This window comes from Arvicanthis niloticus, chromosome 24 (assembly GCF_011762505.2).
Source record: "Arvicanthis niloticus isolate mArvNil1 chromosome 24, mArvNil1.pat.X, whole genome shotgun sequence".
Lineage (NCBI taxonomy): Eukaryota > Metazoa > Chordata > Mammalia > Rodentia > Muridae > Arvicanthis > Arvicanthis niloticus.
In genome coordinates this window covers 28,955,667-28,967,871 of record NC_133432.1, presented here as the reverse complement: position 1 = coordinate 28,967,871, position 12,205 = coordinate 28,955,667, and the positions used below count along the sequence as shown (strand labels likewise).

The following is a 12,205-nucleotide window of genomic DNA, read 5'->3' as shown; positions in this document are numbered from 1 at the left end:
TTTGCCTCTCAGCCAGCGACACTGCCTTCAAAAGATAATGGTATATTCCATCATTTGTTACTTTCTTATTAAGTTGGAATTCTTTGGGTAGCATAGAAACACTTTATAATAAAAAGTTAAACCTTCAGGAAAGCTTTACTTGACAAGAAGTTAGACGCTAGACATCAAATGATAGATTAAGTAATAGGACCCTCCTCCACTTTGGACCTCAAGAATAAAATGGAAGTGAGTGAGTGCCCAGCAATGGTTTTGTTTTCAACAAAGCTAAGATTACATTGGATTTGTCACAGACACAGCTTGGTGTGCCAAGCCTGTGGCTCCTGGAATTTATTCAGTAGCTCACAGATTGTGCCAGGCAAAACTCTTGCCCTTACTATAGCTGAGTCCTAACACAGGAGAGGTGACATGAGCATCTTGTAGACCTTGACCCTGTTGACTGCCCCATAGCCTTCCAAGGGAGACTGTGTGTTATACCAGTCACCCTTAACCTGTCAAAGCCCAGGTGGCCCCAGGCAGCAGCAACAGGCTGCAGAATATCCCAAGAGCTCCTCAGACCCTAAGGAACTCTAAAACCTCTTAGTCACAGCTTGTCTGTCTTAGATGGAAGTAACAAGGGAGGTTGCTAGTCTGTAACCCAGAAAACTGCACTCTGGTAACATCCTTGACAGAGATATGGTGCAGCTGTCTCTGCCTCTGCCTGAGCTCATTAAATCAAGCCTGTGCGCGCGCACACACACACACACACACACACACACACACACACACACACACACACACACTTGCTGTGTATGCATATGCACAGGTTACATAGACACACACACCTACCTGTTGCTAAAGACCTTGGAATCTGCAAGTATCTTGAACATCACTAAAAGACTTCAGTTTGTCAAGAGCTGCAGTCTGAAAGCCAGACTACCTTAAGGGAGGTCAGCTCTGCAGTCTTAGGATGAGAATCTTAGACATGGTTTTATACCCTCTAGACCAATCCACTGAGTGCATAACCAGGGACTACCATGCTCCAGAAGACCATGTCTGTTCTCTACAGGAGCTAAGCTTGTAAATGTGGAGCTCAAAGAACTCTCCAGATTAGAGTTTAACAGAAATGGGGACAAATAAGGCAGGAGGTATTTGGAGCCAGAAAAATATGTCCCCACTAGATTGGATTATTGGCACCATTTGAATAAGATTTATAGGGAAAATAGAAACAATGTTTATCTACGATAACTTCTGGTTCTGGTTTTGATGTTTTCTTCAGGAAAGAACATGTTAAGTAGTTGCATATTTTAGTAGTATAGACCCACTATGTCTTGAGTAACTCCTGAACCATCCAGAGAAAAGTGTGTGCATGTTTTTGTGAGAGTATGTGCTTGTGTGTGTGTGTGTGCATGTGTGTGTACATGTATGTGTGAGTCTGTGTGCTTGTGTGCATGAGTGTGTGCATGCATGTGGGCGTGCATGAGTGTGTGTGTGTACGTGCGTGCATGCATGAGTGCATGTGTGTGTGTGTGTGTGTATGTATGTGTGTGTGTGTCCCCGCGTGTGTGCATGTGTGTGACAGATTGAGAAACCTTGTTCCAACATTGTAAGGGCAAGTAATATGGGAATATCTTTCTCCTGGTTTTGTACCTAGCCCATGAATCTGAAATTCTGTCAAAGGGCAATGTTAAGTGCTTCATGTTAAACCACCATTGTCTTACCAAGTAGTTGCACAGACTGCTGTATTTTGTGTCCATTTCCAGCCAGAGCCTGAGTTTACATGTTTTCTCTACTCTCAGATGTTCAGGGTCTTGTCTTTATAAACCCAGTATAAACAGGGTGACCTGTTTGGTTTCCTTTCCTGGGAGCTGGCCAAGAGACTGATTCTCCTCCCTGCCTCTGTTTTCAGGAATCCAACTGAAAAAGGTGCAGGAGCAACGTGAGCAGGAAGCCAAGCGGGAGCCTGTCGGGAATGACGTGGCCACGATCTTGTCTAGACGCATTGCTGTGGAGTACAGCGACTCAGACGATGACTCTGAATTTGATGAGAACGATTGGTCCGACTGAGTTGCAAGGGCCAGGCGGCCGGTGGATAGCCAGGCACCATATGCAAGTGTGTTAGGAGCTCCAGTGATCTCTGCACCCTCACAGTGGTATTACCTGTAGCTTTAGTACCTTTTGTATTAACAGTGTGATATTGCTTCTGCACATCCTTCTGGATTTGTTGAGTATTTACTGTGTAATACTTAAGTGCCACTAAACACAGCACACCGTGCTGCACACCAGGAAATTCACAGTAACTAGTGCATCATCCTGAAGTAGCATCTTGCTTTCCTCTCAGCTGCGAGAGTCTCCTCTCCTGTCCATCTTGACTTGGTGGGCTTGCCACGTGTCTGTGCAGCTGCCCCATGTCAGCTCTTTTGCAAGATCAATAGCTGTGTGTCTCAGTGATGTCTTCCAACCAGTGGGTGATAATGCTTTCCTGTTTCTTTTCTTTGCAAATTAAATTCCAGATGGACATGGTTGTAGAGGGGGAAAGTTTAACAGATCGGAATGAGATGTATCTGTGTTTGCACACTTGGCCTGGTAGCCTCCAAGGAAATGTGTATGTTCATTTGCTTTCCTTATCTTGGCACTTACAACAGAGAGCAGAGAGCACGCATTTTTATGAGGGGAACCCTGTGGGTACTCAGGTGGAAAGTTCCCACTGACTTTTGCAGATGGAACTCACTTTAGTGGCTAGCCCTGATAGCGTGGGCACCAGTTAGCCAGGCCGTGTATAAGCTGCAAAACTTGCATGGTAGAGCTGCTGCATCTGGTTCCCTCCTACTCCACCCAGTGGGAAAGGGACTACACATTTTATTTCCTGGGATCCCTGCTCCTCTGTTCACCAGGGAGTGAGCATAGTTCAGCACCTCACTCCCCTTGCTCTGAATCATGGAAGCTTGGGTTTAGCTGAGAGATGCCGCCAGCTGTTCACGACCCATGGTGCTGTGGCTGGATTCACATGCAGTCTCTCAAACAGGGCCACACCCCTCCTGAAGCACAGCTCTCTCTCCTCTTGTGTTGTTGGCACATTTTAAAATTTTAAAAGTACCTCACAAGATAAACTTGATTTAGCCAGTTGCCCTGGCAGAGACCCTGACTTCCCCTCTGCTGCCCTGACCCTTTTACCAAATGGAGATTCCACAGTCCTGGCTGAGGCAGGGGCTCAAAGTCCAGTGTCTGCTTTGCAATTCTGCAAGGACAGCTGCTTATTTAAATAAGTCATTGTGGTGTCCCCAGGTTTGGGTTATAGGTAGGACCTTGCAGAGGGGCCAGGACACTGCCTTCCCTTAGGTGCATATTTAAATGGCCTGCAGCTCTTAATAGCTCTCACTTTTTATGAAAAAAAAAATTTAGATCTGGGGTGACATTGTTTCAGTCGATAGGGAGTGCCTGTGGGGTAATTAAAAGTGAGTTTTGCTCATGAGTTTGGGGATGTCACCCAGCCGCCCACATCGCCTCCTGTGTGTGTGGACACCTGTCCCTTGGGCAGCTGTCCTGTAACACCTGCCAGTGGTAGGTTTTACTCATGTCAATCTGACACTGAAAGCCCCATCTGCAAGCCCCTTCCCATGCCCTGCTTTGGTATGTGTCTGAGTGCTCTGTGCTGTCCGATGGTCATCCTGGAGCCTGGACACACACGGGCGTGGCTGTGACTCGCTGTCATATTGGTAATCGCTGAGAAGCTTTTTTGTTTCTCTCATTTCTGTTTTCCAATACTGAGACCTACCATGCTGACATCATTCTCATGACTTTTACATTTTGAGCCTTTTGTTATCCTTCCAGTAGCTTGTCTGTGTTATTCCTCCTGTCTCCTGCCTGCCCTGTAGAACCCCAGCAGTCACATTGGCAGCACCCGTCTGTTTGGTAGGGTCCTCATGCTCTCAGGGTGGAGGGAAGACATTAAAGCTACCAGCCATTGCCAGGATTTCTTCTACTGATGTCACATCAGAATGAAACTAGTGGCTCTTTACTCACAAATGTCACGAGCTTATCCATTGTTGCTTGTCCCGTAGTTTTGCCAAGAAGTTAATTTTAGTTTGATTCTATAGCTAGAGAGAAAGCTTTTGCCCATTGCATTCTGTAACCTTCAGAAGAATGGGAAATGACTAAAATCCAATTCAGATTATTTTTAGAGATTCTTTTTGGCAAATTTGATTTAGTCTAAAATTTAAATCCAAGTTGCTTCAATACTTTACAGAATGAGAACAAAGTAAAAAAAGTTTAGATTTTCGATTTTCATATTCTAAAAAAGTATTTACTAAAACAAATGGAGAACAGACTTTAGTAGCATGCTTGATTTCTACACATTTCATGCTTACATTTACATCTACAGGTTTTAAGGTTGTTTTATATTATCCCCAGTTTTAGTGTTCCGTATGCATTTTAGCTGAGTATCCGATACAGTATTTTCTCATGGTATAGACTCAGCCAGATGGATAGCTGGAGGGGTGGCTGGCTGACTGGCTGACTGGCTGGCTGGATGAGTGGGTAGGTAGTTATGTGGATGGCTGGGTAGATGGACAGATGGATGAGTGGATGGGTGGGCTGGTGGGTGGGTAGGTGAATGGATGATAGGTAGGTTGAGTGGGTGGATGAGTAAATGAATAGGAGTGGGTGGTGGGTGGATATATGGATGAGTGGATGGGTGGGTGGATTGGTGATAGATGAATGGGTGAGTGGATGGATGATAGGTTGGTGGGTGGTTAGGTGAATAAGTGAATAGATAGATATATAGGTCAATGAGTGGATTGGGAAGTAGGTGGCTGAATGGATGGTAAATAGATGGATCGATTGCAGATAAATGCATGAATGGATGGATGCATACATGCACGCCTGGATGGATAGGCGGATAGAAGATGCCTGAGTCTGCACATAACTGCACTGAGAAGGCAAGTGAGTGTACTATTAGCACCTAACCCCAAGCTTCAGTACTTAGGTTTTATTTACTAAGACACTATTAGAAGATGGATGTTTTCATCCCAGTACATTTTTTAACACATCAAGTCATTTATGAGCATAGTATGATGAGGGGTGTGAAAGCTTTGTAATATTTTCAGCAGAAATGTGTGATACATTTGAATCCATTGAAGTCTGGAGGGAGTGTGTCAGCCAGAGTAGCAGGGTGGTTTTGTTTGTTTGTTTGTTTGTTTTATGAAGGACAGTATCTGTTATCTTGCAGTATTATCAATGCAGTTGTAAATTGAATCTAAAGTGGTATTAAAAACTGTCAAACAATTTTTAATCTGTTTGTATATCTTACTATAGATCACAAGTAACATCTAAATAAAATTACACGTGTAACCCTACATGGCTCTGCTCATTTATAACTGTTGTGCCCGGAAACATTTATGAAGCCCAAACAACAATCAAAGGAGCCTACTCTGATGTAATTACATTAGGGTCTCTTTATTATAAAGAGTTTGGGCCTACTCAGTGCTAACCCATAGGACAGTTTGTTGCAGCAGCCTGAATCCTCATTGGGACAGGGTTTTATAGGAAATTGGGAGCAAGTGAGAGGGTGTCCAGCCTGGCAAGCATCTAATAGAATGACTGTTGTAAGCCAACAAATGAAAGACCAGAAGCAGCAAGCTCACTAAAGGGGAAACCCACCAACTTCCTTGTAGATGATAGAACTCAAGATTCTGCTTTGCTCAAGCCTAAAGATAAAATCTCTTTAAAAAAATGCTAGGTCAAAGGGACAGCAGGAATGAAACAATACTCACAGAGCGCCCAAAGAACAGTGGACTTGGGAGTGGGCAGAGTAACCCACTTATCCACCCAACGGCCCCTAATCCCTACACCCTCTTGCATGTTGTTCCTCCTGAGTGCCAATGGTATATGGTGCTAGAGTTAAAAGATATTTATTCACCTTACCCTTGGCACCAAAGAGCCAAGACCTGAGTATTTCAACAGTTTATGAATGACCTGGTGACAGCAGAAACCAAACAAAAATGCCTAATGTGGACCCAAGACTTCTTGGAGGCCCTAAAAATTTTTTAGATTATTAAGCCTCTGCTACGAAGGCCCTACTCTTCCAACCACAGGTGATCTTCCTAGATCTGGGAGATACATATCAAGAAAAGGTCAGAGGTGGCTCTCCAAGGTCAGGAAGAAATTTTCAGCCCAGCTTTGGGGTTACCAGTTGTGACTACACCCTTCCATCTCTCCATGGAAGAAATATCTGGGCCCTGGCACCAGCCAGTGGCCTGTCTGCAAAGAAATTAGACCCAGTTGCCAAAAGCTACCCCCATTGGTGCATTAGTGCAGTGTTGCCCTCCTGGTTAAAGATGCTGACAAATTGTCACTGGGCCAAAGCCTGACCATCACCAATGCCAGAAGGACTCATTACCAGCCTCTCCTCTTAACTCTCCCTAAGATACCCTTTCAGGACCCAGCTTCCCTAAACCCAGCTATCCTGCTTCCTGATCCAGACCTCAATGGGCCTCTGTATGACTGCTCTGACATTTTGGCCCACATCATGGGACCAGACCAGATCTTCAAGATACTGGTACCCTTGATGGATGTAGAGATAACATGGTTCACCAACAACAATAGCTTCATTCAGAAGTATGCTGGGGCTCAGATGGTCTCAAAGTTGGAGATCATATAGGCAGAGCCGCCCTCGGCAAGAACATCATCACAGAAAGCAAAACTGATAACTCTAACCCAGGTGTTACAGCTAAAACAAAACAAGAAACACAGATAGTTGGTAAATGCCTTTGCTACCACTCATGTCCATGGGACATTTATACAGAGAAAAGCCTTCTGACAGCAGAGCACAAATCAAGACAAAAAAAAAAAATTCTCTCCCTACCGAGGGATCTATGAGAGGCTTAAGAAGTTGGTCATCTTTCACTGTTCAGTACACTAGAAAGGGAAAAGACTCAGTTTCAGAAGACAACAGTACAACAGAGAAAGCAACCTGATACACTGCTCTGGAAATCAGACCTGAATTGCCTCTCACTTCCCTGGATCTGGGGGATCCTACACCTCCTGACCACCCTCAATATTCCAAAGATGGCATAGCCTGTACTAAGAATTTGCCCACCCATGTCCCAATGTTATGCTGGAATATGGAGAACAGCAGATTACAAACTCATTGTGTCACACACACACACACACACACAAATAAGACTGTACGTACTTCAGAAGATTCACTGCTTTTCCCACATGGGCAGCCAGAGAATGCAGATTAGAGATGCAGACTCACAGATAGCGGGCATTGTCAAGAACTATATTAGGCCAGATTAAAACAAACAACAAACAAAACCCTGATAATAGGTTCAGAGGCACAAAGCCTAGAGCCTATTGGGAGACAGACTTAAAAGATAAAATGAAAAAAAATCGAAATATAAATATTTACTGATGTTTAAAAGACAAACGTCCAAAATATGAGCTTCCTCAGATAGAAGGGTTAGATCTATGAACCAACTTTTGTGTCCCAGGTAAGTCAGAGACTAGACAACATTCTGAGAATTGATTAGAAACTTTAGTATATATATAGACCCCAGAGTTTAGGACAAGTAGAAAAAAACAAACAAAACCCTAAAAGAGACCTTAACTAAATTGACCTGAAAGACTGATAATGACTGATCAGCTCTCCTTCCCTCTGCTTTCTATTGAGTATGAAACTTCCCTTAATCTGATGAGACTCACCCCTCTTAAAATTAAGCAAACTATTTGGGGGGAGGGGGCTAGTCATATAAAATGGTGAGAAATACCTAGACTGATTAGCCTGGGCTATATAGAAATGTTGCTGACCCTGAACCTGGGAGTAAGACAGTAAACAGCTTTATCCCCGTGGTGTCTACTTCAGCTCCTTCCCCCTTAGTCTATCCTTACTTCCTTTGATGTTGTATTGTGACCTGGCCACATAATCCAATCACATCCTTTCCTCTCTAGGATGCTTCAGGTCGTGGTGCTTATTACAACATCAGAGAGCAAGCTAGAATACAACATATCTAAAAACACAGAGATAAATCAGTTGGCTCTTTACTCCTTAGAATACAGGGTAAAGTCGCAGAAGAGGGCAATTATCTGACAGGCAAAGTGGTGCCCAGAGCAGAAGCTATCACCTCTTACATTCAAAATGTGCCCTTGAGCAACCAGTACCATCTTGTAGAACCAGAATCAAGCCGTGATTGAGGAGACAACAGCTTGATCAGAACTGTTTAATTATTCATATTTTGTTCTTTAAAATAGTTTTGCCTTTATTTTTAATTTAGTGGTTAAGTGTGCACACTGCTCTTGCACAGGATCTGAGTTTGGTTCCCAGGACTCATGTCATGAGGCTCTCAACTGCCTATAAGTTCAGCTCACAACTGCCTCTTGGTTCAGCTTTAGGGAGACTGACACCACTGGCCACACAGACACACACAGAGAGACACATACACATATTCACACATACATGTACAGATACACATACACAAACACATGCACATAGTCACAGACATACACAGGGATACTTACAGACACACATATACATACTTACACATACACACATAGACACACTCAGACAGACTCATACATATACTCACATAGACATACACACTCACAAGCACACACATTTACATACACACAGACACACACATTCACATACACAGACATCCACACCTACACACTCACAGACACACACACTAACACACACGTCATTTAAAAGAAAAAAAAGCTCATATTACTCCCAAAGAAAATTCTGGAAGCTTCAGACACCTCTACTTTGTTTGTCTTTGTGCTCTGTGGAGTCCTAGGAGTTCTCCTGAACCACTTGAGACAGTAACAAGGGTGTTGGGGTGACCTGCATTGAGGTTTTTTTGTAACAATTGGACTACCGTCTGTCCTACCATAGCACCCCCAGGGAAAAGTCTAGCTGAGCTGTCAGATGTTTGTAAAGCAGCGTGGGGCAAAATTTATCTTCCCTGGGTACCTGACTTCTTTATTGCAAACCCGTAGCCCCTTCAGACACATACTTCTTTTCTGAATTCGCTGTGCACCAAGACTCTTATTGCTGGCATCCTCACTAGAAGTGTGTGGGTATGCATGTATTTGTATTGCTTTACAGACTGCATCTCACCATGTGTGTCTGGCCTCAAACTCGCAGAAAACCTCCTGCCTCTGCATCACCCAAAGGTGATGAATGTGGATGGGTGGGAACGATTTTAGATTATATACTTCCTGTATAAGGACTGTTGCTTTTGACTAGATTTTTTTTCTTTTCCTTTAAAAGAGTGTTTAGCTAAGACATAAAAAGTTAGTCTTTCCTATAGAATTGAGACTGAAGGAATACTGGTTATAGGGGACTCCCTCAGACAAACTTCACTAAAATGTTAACTGCTTAAAATGTGAAATTTAAAATTCTGTCCTGCTGCAATGGTTTGGGTTTTGGCCCTTTGAAATATTAATTCTGGAAATGGAGGCTGTGGAAGTTACTTTGTTATGGGCTGTGCTGGAAAGCTGATTAATATCTTGAATTTAAACAGTTATTAAATTGTTAATATATTTGTAAGTGCTAAGAAAATTTCTCAACTTTCTTTTGACCATCAAAGTTAAAATATAAATTCAAAAGATTAATCTAGAATTGCCCTGTCTGTAGAGATTTGTTTTACATGAATTCTGGCTTTGGTTCACATGAACACATACATCTTGTCCATGCTGAAATGGAAACATTTTCTGTTAGGATGATTGCTCATGAAAAATACATTTTGAAAGAGCTCTCACGGGCCTGAGCATGGCAAGCATGGCTCTGGCCGGCCTTGCCCTTCTTCCCCAATTCCTTCTGCCCTGCTAAAAACCACTAGATGGCATTCCTAAAGTTAGTTCTCAAGATCTGTTCCCTTATTTGACCACTTCTGCCTCCTGAGATTGACTATCAATGTCCACCTGTCAAAGTACTGAAGCCCAGGAATGAAAAGCTCAGTTTGGCTGCCCTAATTAACATATCCAATCAAAATTAAACACCTCATATGCCCTAATTAACATATCCAATCAAAATTAAACACCTCATATGCCCTAATTAACATATCCAATCAAAGTTAAACACCTCATCCTAAAATGAGGTTTCACCTTTATAAACCACCATTTTCTATGGGCTAGTCTTTATCCACTCTATGCAGAGGCAGTCCTTTGTCCCTCTGGGAAAAAATCCTTGCCCCCTGTCCCTTGTTTGCCTTCCTCCTCTCTCTCACCCTCCATCTCCTGTCTTTGTTCCTTATCTCTGCCCAGTCCTTAAGTGGCAACTAACTCCCCTTTGTGCCGAGAACTTGATCTTAGAGTGTCTTGTGCCAATACTGGTCCTATTATATTTTATTGTAAATACTAAGAGACTAAAATATCTTAATATGTAATTTGATGAGAATTATCAACACCAAATATGAGTGGCCATGGCTGAAGAATACAGATGTAACTTTCTGTAGCATGGAGTTTGGCTACTCCACTTTATGCTTCTGGAGGGTCGTGGTCCTCCAGCCACAGGCCAGCAGCTCCCTGTGTACACACACACACACACACACACACACACACACACACACACACACACACAAGCTTATTTTTAACATGCCATCTAGCTCAGTGGTCCAGCCCCTCTCTATTTCTACCCAGCCATTGACTGTTGCTTTTTTATTGATTGACCAAAAACCAACTGGGGACAAGGATCTTCAGCTTTTGCATACTTAGATTACTGATTAAATCAAATCATTAGAACCAAACCCCAACAACATTCCCCCAAATTCCATGTTCCAATGTGGCGACTCCTTTGTGGAGCGTTTACAATAACAGAATGAAGAGTCATAAATGAGGTGCCTGTCACATACAGGGATGGAAACATCTGGAAGGTGGGTTAAAGCAAAGCCGGGGATCTGTAGGCCTCAGATGAGGGCTGACAACATTCTCAGCTAATGATTGGTTGGAAACTAGTGCTCTGTCTGGATGTTCCAAAGAGTTACCCAATGGTCACAAAAATGTTAGGCTGGGAAGAGAAGATGTTAATGAGTAGCTATGACGGGTGTTACAGTTGCCTGAAGATAATTTGGCTCTGGCCTCCCACCATCCCCACTTGTCTGCAGTTATTAAAGCTCATTAGTTGCTTGGCCTTTTGAAGGTTCAGAGGAGGGTATAGCCTTCCCTCTGCATCTTTTACTGACAGTATAGACAATGGAAAATGATCCAGGCTGGTCTGATAATTGGGTGCTTAGGGGATGGTGCTTAGAGGATGGTGCTTAGGGGATAAAGCACTCACCACGTAAATGCAAGGGCCTGAGTTTGACATCCAGAGCCCACCTGAAACTCAACAGACAAAAGCTGGACTTGTGCTAGATAGGGAACCATGAGGGGTAGATCCCTGGAGCTCACTAGCCAGCAAGTCCAGTCTTGGAAGTCTCAGGTCAGTGAGGGATCTTGGCTCCAAAATAGCACCTGAAGAATAACACCTGGGGATGCAGCCCTCGGGCCCATACTCAGGACTGTGCCTGTGAGACACACACATACATAAATAATTTAATTTAATTAAAACAAAAACCCTCCTGCCCCTAGAGACATTACATGTGTGGCTGCTGTGTCACCTATGCGTCAGGAGGTAACAGAGAAGAGAGACACTATGTCTATCCTCAGTGTTCTGACTGTCAACACCTGAGTGATTAGTAGCCTAACACTCCCTGAAAAAATTGAGCCTGAAATGACCACCAGCCATGCAGGCAAGAAAGGGCTCCTAGGGCAAAGATTGACCCCAAGAGGAGACAAACCCTGCCTGGGACTGCAGGCCTAGGGTGGGAGTGAGTCTGAGACATAAAACCCCTGCATGGAGCCACCTGAGCAGCCAAGCAAAGAGCAAGCCTGAGACATTCACCAGGCCAGCCACCAGTGCAGCACCAAGGGGCCCAGGCAGGGAATTTGCCTAAGATGACCACCAGTCACTTGAGGGTGGGGAGAGGCACACTCCATGCCTGATGACCAGTGTCCAGCACCATAATGCATGAATGGGTCAGAGCACTCCTGAGAAGCCCTCTACACTCAGAGACCCCAGCACCGTTAAGAGGATCAAGGATGTGTTCACAATGAAGAGAGGATACTGGAGGAACTGGAGACTTGAAGATAGTGAGAAACAGCCAGTGGTGCCACCTGGGCCTATGCATCACCAAGGGCCATGGATTGGCTCTGAAGCAGCAGTGTCTGTAACCACCAAAGGGCCAGG

At 43.9% G+C, this 12,205-nt stretch overlaps 1 protein-coding gene and 1 non-coding gene across 4 annotated transcripts in view; both read left to right on the top strand.

Annotated features, from left to right (window-relative positions):
* Positions 1-5,330, top strand: part of Wasf3 (WASP family member 3) — a 96,788-nt gene extending 91,458 nt beyond the window's left edge. For all 3 annotated transcript variants that reach the window (XM_076923407.1, XM_076923405.1, XM_076923406.1), the window contains exon 10: positions 1,886-5,330. In XM_076923407.1, coding sequence (XP_076779522.1) covers positions 1,886-2,043 — 158 coding nt within the window. In that variant the 3' untranslated portion in view covers positions 2,044-5,330. The remainder of the gene's footprint in view (positions 1-1,885) is intronic.
* Positions 5,331-11,536: 6,206 nt separating this feature from the next.
* Positions 11,537-11,667, top strand: LOC143438297 (small nucleolar RNA SNORA17). The gene has a single exon (XR_013107239.1). It is a non-coding gene; the product is annotated as a small nucleolar RNA SNORA17 (small nucleolar RNA).
* Positions 11,668-12,205: the final 538 nt, after the last annotated feature.